This window comes from Urocampus carinirostris, chromosome 15 (assembly GCF_059441175.1).
Source record: "Urocampus carinirostris isolate Australia breed hairy pipefish chromosome 15, RoL_Ucar_1.0, whole genome shotgun sequence".
NCBI classification, from domain to species: Eukaryota; Metazoa; Chordata; class Actinopteri; order Syngnathiformes; family Syngnathidae; genus Urocampus; species Urocampus carinirostris.
Window position 1 is genome coordinate 35,635,933 of NC_142363.1, and position 16,168 is coordinate 35,652,100.

General features: G+C 39.3%; 1 protein-coding gene across 1 annotated transcript in view; it reads right to left on the bottom strand.

Annotated features, from left to right (window-relative positions):
- myo10l1 (myosin X, like 1) overlaps positions 1 to 16,168 on the bottom strand; it is a 62,808-nt gene that overhangs the window by 18,685 nt on the left and 27,955 nt on the right. The window contains exons 11-24 of the mRNA XM_088353946.1: positions 15,186 to 15,304; positions 14,970 to 15,116; positions 14,802 to 14,902; positions 13,871 to 13,937; positions 13,551 to 13,643; positions 13,418 to 13,486; positions 13,269 to 13,351; positions 8,393 to 8,495; positions 8,023 to 8,103; positions 6,605 to 6,729; positions 6,418 to 6,535; positions 5,549 to 5,655; positions 3,923 to 4,205; positions 1,878 to 2,159 (exon numbers count right to left, since the gene is read on the bottom strand). Coding sequence (XP_088210072.1) covers positions 1,878 to 2,159; positions 3,923 to 4,205; positions 5,549 to 5,655; positions 6,418 to 6,535; positions 6,605 to 6,729; positions 8,023 to 8,103; positions 8,393 to 8,495; positions 13,269 to 13,351; positions 13,418 to 13,486; positions 13,551 to 13,643; positions 13,871 to 13,937; positions 14,802 to 14,902; positions 14,970 to 15,116; positions 15,186 to 15,304 — 1,778 coding nt within the window. The remainder of the gene's footprint in view (positions 1 to 1,877; positions 2,160 to 3,922; positions 4,206 to 5,548; positions 5,656 to 6,417; positions 6,536 to 6,604; positions 6,730 to 8,022; positions 8,104 to 8,392; positions 8,496 to 13,268; positions 13,352 to 13,417; positions 13,487 to 13,550; positions 13,644 to 13,870; positions 13,938 to 14,801; positions 14,903 to 14,969; positions 15,117 to 15,185; positions 15,305 to 16,168) is intronic.

Consider the following 16,168-nt stretch of genomic DNA (forward strand, 5'->3'; position numbering starts at 1 on the left):
ACCAAAACAATGACGTCATCTCGAAGCAACGAGATCTCGTTTGCAGAGATCGGCGCAAAACCAAAACAACAATGGCGGATCTGCCTGACGAAAAGTTTGGAGTGCGGTAAATCTTTGTTAAAAAAAAAAAAGTAATCGGGTAATAATGACAATTTGGTGTCAAAGAAGATGCGTCCCGGGGAAGCACGTTGATTTGAGACTATGCGTCCCCAGCAAAAATGATGCGTCTAAGATGCAGGGACGCGGGCAAACAAGAACACTGGACAAACATGGCACCAACGACTCGGTATGGATTCCGCTATGTAAGAGAAATACTAATTTCTCAACTTCTGTCTGGAGAGCGGCTTTGGCGGTTTTGCTGAAATTTGTCTCAAAATATATAGTATGGCTCTCTCACAAAAAAAAAATATAAATATTTTGTTATTATGGCTCTTTGAGTAAAAAAAAGGTTCCTGACCCCTGTTCTATAGCTTACGAATGACCTATATTTCATGTTGATGATGTCTGTGTATTGTTTGTTGATGCCCTTGGAACATCCATTTTGGCCTGGTCATTACCTCATGTGCTTCTCAAGGTTTCCTTATTTTCTTCATACTGAGGTTTTGAGTTTTTCCTTGCTCTCATGTAAGTTTGAGACCAGTGTAATAGTAGTCCAGTGTTCTCGTTTGCCCGTGTCCCTGCGTCCTAGAGGCATCATTTTTGCATTGGGTCAAATCAACGTGCGTCCCCGAGACGCAACGTTTTTGACACCAAATTGTCATTATTACCCGATTACTTTTTTTTTTTTTTTTTTATCAAACATTTCCCGCACTCCAAACTTTTCGTAAGGCAGATCCGCCATTGTTGTTTTGGTCTCGCGCCGATCTCGGCAAACGAGATCTCGTTGTTTCGAGATGAGGTCATTGTTATGGCGGTTGTCGAGTGAAAGAGAAGTATGCCTCCGTAAAAACAGTTGGTATTAGGTGCAAATCAACAAAAAATTGGTAATTTCTTCAGTGTCGGTAATAAGTCGAGACATAACACAGAAAGTGGTAACAACGGCAATAATTCCGGCACGAAAAAACGGCGGAGAAATTCTTCAGAAAACTGCGAAGGCGAGGAAAACATGTGTTTTGAAGCGAACGATTCGACGAAAGAAAATAAACAAAAGAATACTCCTAGCAAGAAAAGTACTTTTCTGCTAAAATGGACTCAATTATATTCCTAGTTACGCTATGAGGAGGATGATAATGGATTGGACCTTGAGAAGGCATTACAACAATGGCGGGACAGCAAACCACGAAGAATATATGAACTGAAAAATTTGAAGTGATAACTGCTTTGTATTACCAATTAACTGTGATGTTTAAAACTGCAAGAATATATAAATATTTCAGCAATATTATTTTGTATAGTGTACAATATTGTGAACTGAAAAATCTGAAGTGATAACTGCTTTGTATTACCAATTAACTGTGATGATTAAAACTGAATGAAAATATAGATTAATATAATTATTTCAGCAATAATATTTTGCATCATATACAATATTGTTGTGAACTGAAAAATCTTGAAGTGATAACTGATTGGTATTACCAATAAACTGTGATGATTAAAACTGAATGAATATATAGATTTATATTATATATTTGACGCCGATTTACAATTTCAACCACGATAACACTAAATTTTGGGGACCCATAGATCTCTGTTGGGACCCATAGATTTTTGAGCATGCGAGTCCCTGGGACCCATCACTTTTCACAGGTAAAATGAACACTGGTAGTCTGTGGTCTGCACAGCTCTTTGAGACTTATTGGGATCAATTTTTTTTTTTTTTTATGTTATTTGTCTATTTTTGGGGGAGTGAGAGCGTCCTGTTAACAATTTTCACTTACTTGTGCGTCCTTGGGTGGCGAGGCCTGGCCGTCCGCCTCGGGTTTGGCCGCCTCCAGCCCCCCCAGGGCGGGGTCTACGCCGTCGAATTCCAGCAAATGTATGATTCCGGCGGCCTTTCGCGAGGCCTCCTTTTTGACGCGCTTGAGCTCGGCGTCGCGGCGAAGTTGCAACTCTTGCTTGGACTGCTCGCAAAGTTGGGACACTTCGTCCTCGCGCTTCTTCTGCAAGCGCTCGATCTCGCGCTCCAGCTGCAGGATCTCCTCCATCTGACGTACCTCCTCCTAGAAACCAAGACGCAAGAGAGTTCTCACTGGACCCGCATTGGTTACAGTAACAGGATTTCCATGTGCTCATATGCGACTTATAGGCTCCGGAACAGCCGAAGCGATTTTTGTGAAAATTGACCCAGTTGTTCTTCAGGCCTTTGCGAGTGTCTTGAGCTAAGTTTTGTGTTAAAGCACCACCAATAACTACCCTGAAAGTAATAAACGTGGTGTTATGCCACGCTCCCACCAACAAGGGGGTCCCTGTTTTCCTACTCTCAGGGACCGTCCTCTTATGGTTCAGATCCTACCTCTCAGATAGGACGCAGCGTGTTAAATATGATGAAATGACATCTGAGCCCTTTAGTGTTACCTGTGGTGTTCGGCAGGGTTTGGTACTTGGCCCCCTTCTTTTCAGCATTTACATGCTTCCATGAGGTGATATTATTTGCAAGTATAATATCAGTTTTCATTGCTACGCAGATGACACTCAACTATATCTTTCGATGGATGAATCTGCCACACTAAACTGTGGAAATTTGGAGGCCTGCCTCACTGAGATCAAAGAATGGATGTCACTCAACTTCTTGCGCCTCAACTCTGAAAAGACCGGAATGCTAGTGATTGGTCCATCTAAATGCCGTGACTTGTTCTCAAAAACGGCTCTGAACATTGACTAATGCAATATCACCCAGAGTGACTCGATCAAAAATTTAGGTGTCATATTTGACCCCGATCTGTCCTTTCAAACAAATGTAAAGAATATTACTAGAACAGCTTTCTTCCATCTTCGCAACATTGCTAAATTTCTCAGTCGGATGTGGAGATTATAATTCACGCGTTTGTTACTTCCCGTCTCGATGACTGTAATGCACTACTATCCAGTCTCCCGAAGTCCAAAATCAAGAGCCTTCAGCTGGTACAAAATGCTGCAGCGAGGCTTTTAATTAAGACAAGAAAGTTTGATCACATGACCCCGATTTTAGCCAACCTGCATTGGCTCCCTGTTAGCTTAAGATGTGATTTTAAGGTTCTGTTGGTAGTATACCAAATCATGCATGGACTTGCTCCCTCATATCTTTCAGATTTCATTTCCCCCTATGTTTCGGTTCGGAGCCTTCGCTCTGAAAACGCTGTTCTACTCGTGATCCCAAGAGCCAAGAAGAGATCCGCAGGTTGAGAGCGTTCCCCATCCGGGCCCCGGTGCAGTGGAATGCTCTATCCCCTGAGATTCGATCTGCAACCTCAGAGGAAATGTTTACATCTAAGCTTAGAACACACTTATGTTCTATAGCATATGAATAACCTATATTTGATGTTGATAATATGTGTATTATTTGCCCTCATGTAGGTTTTAGATGAGGGGCTAGTGTCATAATAGTCTGTAGTTTGCAATAATCTTTGTCTGTGCAGCCCTTTGAGACTCTTTGTGAGTGAGGGCGTCACAAATAAACATGACTTGACTCTTCACCGTTGTGCAAGCCCTCTACCTCAGCCGGCACAAGTGGGGAGGATCATAATCAAACCAGCTATGGCCGCCCTCAATCAAGACTGCAGCCTTTAAAAGCTGCTGGAGACAAGCAACCGGTGCTTGAACGTTGATCATTCGTGTTAAGTCTTGATTTCATCTCATAATTTTGCCTGAATGTCCTGCCACACCAAGGGTCAGGAACCTATGGCTCGCGAGCCATATGTGGCTCTTTTCATGAGTGCACATGGCTCGGAGATCAACTACAACTTGCGCAATCATTTAATGTGCAGTTACATGCAGAAAAACTTGCCTCGGAGGATTTCTTGTTTCCTTCAGCGTCTTCTTCCTCCTTCTCCCCATCCTCTTCCTCTTCTTCCTCCTCCTCCTCTTCCTCTCCTTCCTCTTCTTCACCCTGCTCTTTCTTGCGCTCCTCTCGCAGTTTTCGGACAAGGGCCCGAGCCACTTGTCCGCGCCGGCACCTTTGCAGAACCAACACCGCTTTGCGTTGGCGAAGGAAGCGACTTCGCTGGATGTGGCGGCGAAGGTGCTTCTGCAGGGTGAGCGTGCTGGCCCGCACTCGTTTAAAGCGCTTCCTAGAAAAAACATTAATAATGAATGTACATTTATCTAAACTTATCTCAAAATGTGTGCTTTTGTATGTTCGTATGTGGCTTACTGGCTCCAAAATGACTGAACCGATTTTCGTGAAAAATTGACATAGTTGTATTAGAGTCCTCTGGGAGTGGTTTTAGCCAAGTTTGGTCAAGGTACCCCCAATATATACCAAAAGAATTGATAAACACATGCCTTCGTTGTGGAAACCGAAGGTAGGCTGTACTGGGTGAGCCCAGACGGCCTTCCATATTGGGCGAGGTTGTGATCTAAAGTTACCTCCCAGTACACCCCCTGCAATCAATTGGCCTCTGGGAGTAGTCACCTCTGAGGCCAATCTGCGAATTACCCAGGGAGCTGTATTTAAAGGGGTTACAAAAAAACACTTTTTTAAAAATAGGCACAGATCGTGTAGTGTTCCTTTCCACAATCATGCAGATATGTTGCAAAATATTCCAACCGCCAGGCAACTCGAAAAATTTTGTCTGCAAGTTGACCGATTTGGTTCATATCCTGTAGAGCTGTTGCATCACAAAGACAGGTAAAAATGGCGGGATCATGTAAAAAACACACAGCGAATGTAGTAATTAGTGATTAGATAGTGCTGTACTTGTATTTCTTTTTCTCTCTCTCTCTCTCTCTCTCTCCCCCTCTTTTCCACCTCTTTTCTCCCACTCTCTGTCTTTCACTCTCCGTGTTTCTCATTTTCTCTTCCTTTGTTGCTCTTTGTCTCTGTCTCTCTCTGTGTCTTTTTAACTTCTTTTGCTCTAACTTCTTTTTTTCCTTTTCTCTCTTTCCTCTTCCAACCCTTCGTGCTTTCTTTTCTCTTTTCTCTCCTTCTGTCTTTCTATTTCTCTTTGGATTTCTTTCTTCCGCTCCCTTTCTTTCCCCCCTCTCTCACGACTTGTCCCTCCCTCTTTCTCATATTTCTTTATCTTTCTTTTTCATTCTCTTTAATCTACTAGTCCGGCCCCCGACAGAATGTTTGTTCTATCCTGTGGCCCCCGAGTTAAAATGAGTTTGACTCCCCTGTCAAAGAATGTGGCTGTTCCTTTAAGGAAAGCTGTCCAGAGAGAAGATGAGAGCACCTGCCCCTCTTTTTTGGAAAACTTAGACAAGGTCATCTATTTTGTTTAGAGTGAAGAGAAGTCAGGACTGCATGGAACCCTGACCTTTCGGGGAGCGCTGGAGGCAGGCCTGATTAGATTTGAACTGTTCGCTCTCTCTGACACCTACCATGGGAGACCTACCTCCGATCGGGGAAGAACTTTTGTTTTTTTTGGACTTGTCGTAATAAAAAGAAAAAGACGTGAGGAGGTCTTACTTAGCCGAGAAAGTGAGAAGGTGAGCTCTGATGATCATGGCGGCTTGACTTCGAATTTCGTCACGGTCTTTTTCCATGCGTTGCTCGAGGCACTCTTTCATGAAGACCTGACCAGAAAATCACAATATGGCAGGATTTATTTATTCTGTAAAACATCTTAATACAATTGAAAATAATGATCAATTGCAATATATTAGGACACACATTGAAAAAAGCTTATTTTAACAATTTTTACAATGTGAAACAAAAGGTAAAAAAACATTATAAATCTAAAATAAAAATTCAGAAATTAAAAGAAAAAATAGGGATGAGAATTGTTTTAAATGAGAAAAAAAACAATGTAAAAATACATTTAAAAATAAAATAATCTAAATACAAAAAAAACGTTAATATCTAGATATATAATTAAAATATTATAAAAAAAATGGAAGGTATTAAACACACAGTATTGAAACAAATTGAAACATAAATAAAATAAACAATACACAAATAAAGATATAAATTAATGTAAAAAATCATTTAAGAAGATCGAAAATGATATAAAATATGATATAAATACATTTAAATGAAAAAAAAAAACATATCAAAGTATGAGTTTAAGTTAAAAATACATTTAAAGTCAACATTCCAGATACATAAGAAATTAATTTATAAATTATCTATTCTTTTAGTTGATTTATTGGTTTACTAAATCATCATGTTTTTAAATCAATACATATTCTTAAAGGTTAACTTAAATAATGACCAATTTGAATACATGAGCTATATAAAGCAGTTTAAAAAAACATTTGTTTCTGTTTTTCCCTATACTTGGTATTATGAATCAATCATAAAATGATAAAATATAATAATAAATACAAAAATCTGACTTTGGTCTTGCCCAGCTGCCACTCCTTCTTGCTCTTGTCATATTTGTAGAGAAGATCCGTGCTCCTTTTCTTGTCGTCTCCTGCCGTGGCCGCCTTCTCCTTGTAGAGGATCTTATAACTGGCAGGAAACCATATCAACGTTGACTTTAGCATTAATTATACAGGTAGCAGCTTTCGAATAACTCACCGCGTGAAGAAATCTTTGAAAGTTCTTCGTACGGGGAACCCGGCCCGACGGATCTTGACGGTTTCCAGCATCCCCGAATACCTCAGCTGGTTCAGGACGACCTCCGGGTCAAACACGTTGGGATTCTGTCGAAAAAGTTATTATAAAGTCATTCGGAGCCTGAAAAAAAATGGCAAACATAAGTGACTAGAGAAGGAAACAGTAGGGGGAGAATCAAAAATGGCCTTAATCATGGGATTTAGTGATATTGGCTTGATGTGCTGCAGTGGAAGTGCAGTGACACTGAAGGGCAAAAAAGCAGCTCAGAATAACAATAACGGGTAGTGACAAACCATAGCCTGAAGCCAAGTGGCTAACATGAGGAGCTAGAGAAGAAAACAGTGGAAAAAAGTTTCATATGCACGAGTGACGGGACTCGATGTTTACTTTCATGAGCAGCTTTTGGAAGGCAAGTGACACCGAAGGACCAAGCATGCACAGCTAACAATAACAATATCGGCTAGTGGAGAGACATAGCCTGAAGCCAAGTGGCTAACATGAGGAGCTAGAGAAGGAAACAGTGGAAACAAAAATTCAAATGCCTGAGTGACGGGACTCGAAGTTTACTTTCATGAGCAGCTTTGGAATGCAAATGATACTGAAGGACGAAGCATGCACAGCTAACAACAATATTGGCTAGTGGAGAGCGATAGCCTGCAGCCAAGTGGCTAACATGAGTTGCTAGAGAAGGAAACAGTGAAAAAAACACCAGATGCCTGAGTAATAAAACATTGGAAATTGATGATTTTTACAATAACGAATTATTTGAAATGATTCAAATTATTTTGCCAAACTTACTCAAAAGGAACAATACTCGAAGGAAACAAAAATAATAGAATAGAATAGAATATACCTTTATTGTCATTGTTACAAAATGGGTTGAACATATTGTGACAAAAGCTGAATAAGTAAATCTAATTGGATAAAACCGAAAAAGAAAAGAAATCGGATGAAATAAAATACAATTAAAAGAATAAACAAGTTAAAATAAAATAAACTATTAACAATAAATGCATTAAAATCTAACACAATTTAATAAATGAACAAAATCGGATGAAATCAAATAAAAATAAAATGAAATTTATAGTAATAATAAAATTAAATACAAACAAATAATCCAATAAAATGATACAATACAATTCAAATAAAACAAAATAAAAGGAATTAAACTGTGAGCTAATAAAATACACTTAAAATCCGATAAAAGCTACATTAAATAACCAGATAAATCAAACGTAAGGATTAAACTAGTGTGTAGACTAAAATTCTACAATTAAAAGCACAGAAGAAAAAAATAAAAGTGGAAATGAATTTGATGTAAATGAAGGTTGAATTAATTTGGAAGAGCTTTAAAAAAAAAAAAAGAAAAATAGACTGACCTTTTCCATGTTGGGCTTAATGCAGCGGATGAAGAAAGGGTTGGATGCACTCAGAGTTGCCATGAGAGCGTGCAAGGAATCCTAGAAAGAAAAATAGAGTATTGCCATGTTTACACAACAGTTTGTGCTCAAATATAACAAAATAGCAATTCATGCTAATCATTAGCAAGTTAGTAATTAGCGGCCGCGTTTCATTAGCATCTCCGTGAACCGTGCATCTTAGCATTAAGCTAGCAAATCACATTAGCATGTCCATCGACAATGCAAGTTAGCATTAAGCTAGGTTATCTCTTATGCCTGCCTTTTAGCTATTATAAAAATAACATTAAACGCGTGATTTGTTTTTCAGGATTTTTTTGGGTGGGCTCACTCTGAACTGCGAGCTGACGGTGGGCTTGCGTCTGGCTGTGCCCATCTTCTCCTCGTTGTTGCGGCTGCCCACCTTCTCGAAAAGGTCGTAGATGAAGTCCAGCCTGGAGACATAGTGAAAAATGTTATTGAAATTCGAGTTTTGCTACATAAATCGTTAGTTGTAGAAATCAATATCGGAAATTAGAACCCATAACGTGCAAAATCCCACAGAAAGGTCAAGATATTATATCTATTTGAATTTATTGTAGCTACTAATGTATAAAGCTAAAATAACGCCACTTGAAAAGAATGATGATATATTTTTTTTTAGCCAGGGCCACACTTGTTAAATGTTTAAACTGTAACAGTCTATAAATAGATAAAATGAATACATTAATAAACAAACAAAAAAACATCCATTCATTATCTGCACCGCTTATCCTCAATAGGGTCGCAGGGGTGCTGGAGCCCATCCCAGCTATCATCGGGCAGTGGGCAGGGGACACCCTGAACTGGTTGATGAGACAAAATTTGTAAAGGTATCAACTTCAATTTAATTGTCAAATATGCTAAGTGCACAACATACAGCAGAGAACTTCCTCTTCCAGGTGAGCAAACATGCAAAAATTAAGACACAAATACAAAAAACGACATGGTTAAAAAAAAGGAGCTGACCAAATAAAAAAATAAATAATGTTCAGAATAAAAAATCTGCAAAGTATAAGCTGGAATCTAATTTTTTTTTATAAAATGACGAAAAATATGATATTTTTAACAATTTATATGTTAACATTCTATGAATGCAAAGATAAAAAAACTAAACAAAAAAAATACAAAAAATACAAAAAAATGAATAGCATCATACAAAGTGTCTAAATGTTAACCCATAAATGCAAATTATAATAATAATAAAACTTAAAAGTGACAGTATATTTATTTGCTTTAATTGAGTTAGTTGAGGGCAGCACAGCGGCGCAGTGGTTAGCACGTGTGCGGCACAGTTCTGCGGTCGTGAGATCGAACCTCCTGTGTGTAGTTTGTATGTTCTCCCCGTGCTTGCGTGGGTTTCTTCCGGGCACTCCGGTTTCCTCCCACATTCCAAAAACATGCATGTTAGGTGAATTGGCTAGGTGTGAATAAGCAAGCGAATTGTCTGTCCCTGTGTGCCCTGCGACTGGCTGGCAACCAGTTTGGGGTGTCCCCTGCCCACTGCCCAAAGATAGCTGGGCTGGGCTCCAGCACCCCAGCGACCCTACTGAGGATAAGCGGTGCAGATAATGATTGAATGAAGGAGTTAGTTGAAAGTATATGAATATGTCATTACTAACTATCCAAAATATTGAAATGATCCCTGTCTTAACAAGTGATTGTTAATGTGCTGTACTGATAATAATAACAAAAATATGAATAGCACGATGGCTGCGCATGGATACATGCTTGCGGCTCGTAGCTCTCCAGCTAATCTTCTATTTATTGCCGTTCTCTTGTCTTTTTTGCTTTCACTTTTGGACACATGTGTGGCCAAAAACACTTACAGTAGGGACGAACTTATTCGGTTGGGTGAGCGTCTAAATTTCGACTTTTCGGGCACTTTTTATACCGCCCATGATATACCGAGTGAACTTCAAAGAGACCCGGGATCCTTGTGGACAGCTATTCCTCTTAATAAACGACGCCGACGGCGCCGTAAAGAAAGGAAACAGAAGCGTGGTTGCCGTGCAGGTAGATGTGTGAAGCGTGTGAAGTCCAAGCAGCAAGATGGACGCGAGGATGGACGCGAGGATGTAACTAATTCCACCATTCATTCCTCGCCGGACAACCGACGCTTTAAACTCAGCGCTCACGAACGGCCACAACGCCGGGAGCTTTTGAAGATCTCGACAAAGACTACAAAGAGTTCAGCTAAGTCAAATGATTCAGCAAAGCTGAAATTTGGTCTGTTAAATATTAGATCGCTTGCTCCAAAAGCTTTACTTGTTGATAACATTATTCGTGATTATAAACTTAACTGTATGGGTCTTTGTGAAACGTGGTTGCGCCCGGATGAGTACTTAGCGCTAAATTATGCCTCTCTCCCAGACTACGAGAGTAGTCATTTAGCGCGCACGTTGAAAAGGGGTGGTGGTGTTGCGCTAATCTCTGAAAAATCGCTCAAATTTAATCCACGTACCTCTAATAATTACAAAACGTTTGAGGCTCTTGTGATGCGGTCCCCTCTATTGTCAATTGACGTAATAACTATCTATCGTGCACCTGGGCCATACACAACTTTCTTAGACGAATTTGCTGAACTTTTGTCTGAACTAGTAACCTATGCAGACAAAATGATAATTATGGGAGACTTTAACATTCATATGAACTCCCCACACAGTTCACTTACTATTGCGTTTAGTTCTCTAATTGATGCATTTGGTTTTAATCAATTGGTTGATTTGCCAACCCATAAAAATGGGAACACGCTAGACTTGATTCTGACTCGAGGAGTTTTAACCTCAAACATTATGGTGTTACCGTGTACCACCGTTATCTCTGATCATTATCTAGTGACATTTGAGGTGCTAACTAAATGTAGTGTTAAAAAAGCTGAGGGATTTAGCGGACGCAATATAAGCACTGGCACAGTTTCTGAGCTCTTTGAACTCCTTCCTGGAGCAGTTGCGTCCTTTCCTAAATACAATGGCTCGATTGACTCACTCATGAATGAGTTCAATACCACCCTGACTAGTGTGCTGGATTCAATAGCGCCCATAAAACTAAAATCACGTCCTAAAAGACGCACACCTTGGTTTACTGATGAAACTAGAACCCTTAAAAAAGAATGCAGGAAATGGAAGAGAAAATGGCGCGCTACCAAGCTTGAGGTTTTCCATAAAACCTGGTGTGACAGCTTGTTAAAGTATAAAGCGGCCCTTGCCTCTGCAAAATCGGCCTACCTTTCGAAGGTGATTGCATCTCAAAAGAACAACCCCAAAGCCCTTTTTGACACTGTAGCATCCCTTACAAGGCAACAGACTATCGCAGATAGTTCGACACACTCTGCTCAGGACTTAATGGTCTTCTTCACTAAGAAGATTCAATGCATACAGGAAGAAATTGCAAAAGATATTGTTAGTACCACACGTATTAAAGGACTGAAATTTACAAATGCACGACAGGGTGGCTGCCCTGGGAAAATGGCCGGTTTTAGTGAACTGTCACTTGATGATCTCAAACAAGTGGTGAATGCGGCCAAACCGACAACTTGCCAGTTCGACCCGCTCCCAGGTTCACTTATTAAAAGTCTTTTTAGCGTCCTTGGGCCTTCAGTTCTAAATATTATAAATACATCACTCTCCTCAGGTGTAGTTCCAGCAGCTTTTAAGTCCGCCGTTATTAAACCCACACTGAAACGACCCAACCTTGATCCAGAAATCTTAAGTAATTACAGACCTGTGTCAAACCTACCTTTCCTCTCTAAAGTACTCGAAAGAGTAGTGGCACAGCAGCTGAATGCTTTCATATCTGAGAATAACCTTTTTGAATCCATGCAATCAGGATTCAGGGCTAACCACTCTACTGAGACAGCTCTGATCAAGGTAACAAATGATCTCCTAATGTCAATGGATTCTGGCGCATCATCACTTTTGCTGCTGCTGGATCTTAGTGCTGCTTTTGACACAGTGCGCCACAATATCCTACTAGAACGGTTGGAAAAATGGATTGGTCTCTCAGGAACCGTCCTCTCGTGGTTCAGATCCTACCTCTCAGATAGGACGCACTGTGTTAAATATGGTGAAACGACATCTGAGCCCTTTAATGTTACCTGCGGTGTTCCGCAGGGTTCAGTGCTCGGCCCCCTACTTTTCAACATTTACATGCTTCCATTAGGTGATATTATTCGCAAGTACAATATCAGCTTCCACTGCTATGCAGACGACACTCAACTATATCTTCCGTTGGAGGAATCTTCCATACTAAACTGTGGAAATTTGGAGGCCTGTCTCACTGAGATAAAAGAGTGGATGTCACTCAATTTCTTGCGTCTTAACTCTGAAAAGACCGAAATGTTAGTCATTGGTCCTTCTAAATGCCGTGACTTATTCTCAAAAACTGCTGTGAACATTGACAAATGTCACATCACACAGAGTGACTCAGTTAAAAATTTAGGTGTCATATTTGACCCTGATCTATCCTTTGAGATGCATGTAAAGCAAATTACTAGAACTGCCTTCTTCCATCTTCGCAACATTGCTAAAATCCGTTCAATACTGTCTCAGTCTGATGCGGAAACAATAATTCATGCATTTGTTACCTCCCGTCTCGATTACTGTAATGCACTACTCTCCGGTCTCCCGAAGTCCAGAATCAAGTCTCTTCAGCTAGTACAAAATGCCGCAGCGAGGCTTTTAACTAGGACAAAAAAGTACGATCACATAACACCGATTTTGGCTAACCTGCATTGGCTCCCAGTTAGCCAAAGATGTGACTTCAAAGTTCTCTTAGTATTGTACAAAATCATACATGGACTTGCTCCCTCTTATCTTTCAGATCTGATCTGCCACTATGTCCCGGTCCGAAGCCTACGATCTGAGAGTGCTGGTCTTCTGATGACCCCGAGAGCAAAGAAGTCTTCTGCTGGTTCGAGAGCGTTCTCCATCCGGGCACCGGTGCTGTGGAATGCTCTTCCCCCTGAGATTCGATCTGCAACCTCAGTGGAAATGTTTAAATCTAAACTTAAAACTCACTTCTACTCCATTGCATACGAATAACCTACTCCTCTTGTCGGTTGAAAATAGTTTGTGTAATATAGTGTAACAATCTGTGAAGCCCTTTGAGACTCTTCGTGATTTAGGGCTATACAAATAAAAATGACTTGACTTGACTTGAATAATAAGAATACCATGGGAATTCCCCACCTGCTGTCCTTGAGCATGTTGAGGATGTCGTCCCTGAAGGTATCACGGTTCTTTTCCAGGACGCCTTTAACGTCGTATAGTACCTGAAGGCAACACAAATAATTAAAAAAATTCAAGTTTCCTACCAAAAACTAGCATTAGCTGCTCACCTCCCCGGCATAATGTTTGATGCCGAACTGATGGTCGGCCAGTCTGGGCTTGACGTAGTATGGGTTGGTCTGCCGAGAAACGTTAAGGTCACGAGCACTATACGCGGGACAAACGTGTTCGACGGCAACTCACAGAGTGTCTGCTGTGAAGCTTCTCTAGAAGAGTGAAGTCGGTTCCTTTGGGGAAGCGGCTCTCCTCGTTCACCAGGGCCAACAGGCCCAATTTCTGGAGAAAATTGTTTAAACGTCATTTGTTATAATTCCTTGCTCTCTGGATTTCCTCAACAAAGAGTAAGGAATTGGAACTTATTTTTGAACTTGTGGTTTTGTTGAACACTATACACAGCACTTTGAGTCACATTTGACATCGTCAAACCAACAAATAAAAACGTTTCATCGGATTTCATCCAACAATTCGCACGATATATAAATCGGATGGGATTAGAGCGCTACCTTTTCGATGAGATCGAGACACTCAGCGTTGTCCATCCAGTCGATGGCGTCCCACTGGACACCTTCCCTGTGAGGACCCCAATGTCAACAGCGGGATATATAATGCCACACCCGCAAAAATAAATTCAATTTTAAAAGTTATCATAATTAAAGAATATTTCCTTACTAAATATTATAAAATAAAATAAAATAAAATAAATAATTATAAATTTCAAAATTGAGAGTACAGTTTAAAGTACCCAACAATTCAAAATAGTTACATAAAAATAAATAAATAAATAAATAAAATACAAAAAATAATGCAACTTTAAACATATATATAAACACATAACATTAAAAAGAATAATTATATTTTGATGAGAGTTCGGTTAAAAATACCTTAAAGATTTTTTCAAATTGAAAAATCAAAGAAAATCAAAAAAGTAAGAAATAAATAATAACAAAAAAAATACAGAACATAAAAGAATACAAGTAAAAATTTGAATAAAAAAAACGTTTAAATATTGTTAATGCTGGTATATTATGATGTTAAAAATAATGAATCAAAGACTATAAATTATAAAACATTAAAACAAATATTAAAAACTAGTAAAACATTGAAAACTATCATTAAAAATGATCAAATACAGAACTAAATACAAAAATAAGTAATACATAAATAGTAATAATAATACAATAAAATCTAAAATGAAATATAATACAATTATCAAATTAAATAAAACAATTAATGAATAAATAATACATACACTAAAATACAATTTAAATAATATATAAAAATATAATGACAAAAACAAAAAATAATACAGGAATTCTTAGAGTTCAGTCAAAAACAACACACAACCTATAATAATTTATTTAAATGAATCAAATAATGAATCAGAGATTTAGATTTGGAAAAAAAGGAAAAAAAAAAGAGAACAAAAATGTCCACCTGTTATACTCGAGCTGCTCCAGCGAGAAGATATGCTTGTTGAAATATTCCTGCAGCTTCTCGTTGGCGTAGTTGATGTTGAACTGCTCGAATCGGTTCACCTGAAGGCCGACACGCAAACATGGTCACGCGTGTGGGTTTCCCACACGCTGCCCCCCCTTAACCCACCTCAAAGTTCTCAAAGCCGAAGATGTCCAGGATGCCGATGGACTTGAAGTTCTCCTTGCCTTTGATCTTCTGGTTGATCTTCAGGATGATCCAGGAGAAGCATTGCGAGTAGAGCGCCATGGCCAACGAGTCCCTGGAATCAACCGCCTGTCCCAACAAAAAGACCACGATTAAGATGAGGTTCTGAGAACATCCAGAGAAAAATTCATGCCTGACCTGCTCGATGGTGAGCGGCGAGCAGATTTCTTCTCCCCTTAGAATGATGGAGCGCTGAGTCAGAACTTCAGACAACTGGAAGGCGTCCAGGCCCAGCAGCTCGCTTGCATTGCTCACCACTGGGAAAAAAAATAAACGTACAAATATTCAATTGAAACGGAGAATGAGGGCAAGATGCGGAGTGGAGATTGGGGAATATTTGACATCGGTATTTTGGAACTGACAATCTGTTAAGACAAATATAAAATTCTGATTTCTAATGTGATAAGGTGACAATTATCTCAAAGGAGCCTGGGGGAAGGAAGCAGAATTAGGACTGTTAAACATGTAAATTGGTCAAGAAATGAGGTGATTGTCCCCTATGTTTAAAAAAAATGATCCAAGAAGAGATTAAGGGTGAAAAGACTGCAATAGTGTCTATGTATTAGCAATAAGGTACCTGGGGGGAGCCTAAGAAAGGGACAATAGGCAAGAAAATGTGTTAGCTATAATTTAGAAAAAAAGAAGTGTTTTTATCCAAAAGGAGACTAAGGGCAGGTAGCAATTTGAAAAGTGGGGTATTATAAATTCGTAAAACAGCAAAGAAACAAAATAACTCATTCAAAACAACATTTGTGTTAAAAACTATTCACCCAAGAAGAGATAAAAGGCAGCTAGAAGAATAAAGCACTGCAGTAGAAAAGAGTGTAATTCTAAGAGGGGCAGGAATTTGGGGCAGATGCAATTTCACAGCAAAGTGGAAAGTAAGAAATATCCAAAAGCAGACTATGGGCATCAAAATGGAAAAAAAGGAAAAACAGCAAAGCCACCATTAAACTTCCTATTCAAATTTGAAGTGAAAACGTATTTATCCAAAACGAGATATAGGGCAGCTGGATGGGAAAGTACTGGAGAAGAAAAAACGATAATACAAAGCGGAAATTTGAGACTTATGCAATATTACAGGAATGTGAAACTGAGCAAAAAAAAAAAGATTGATCCAA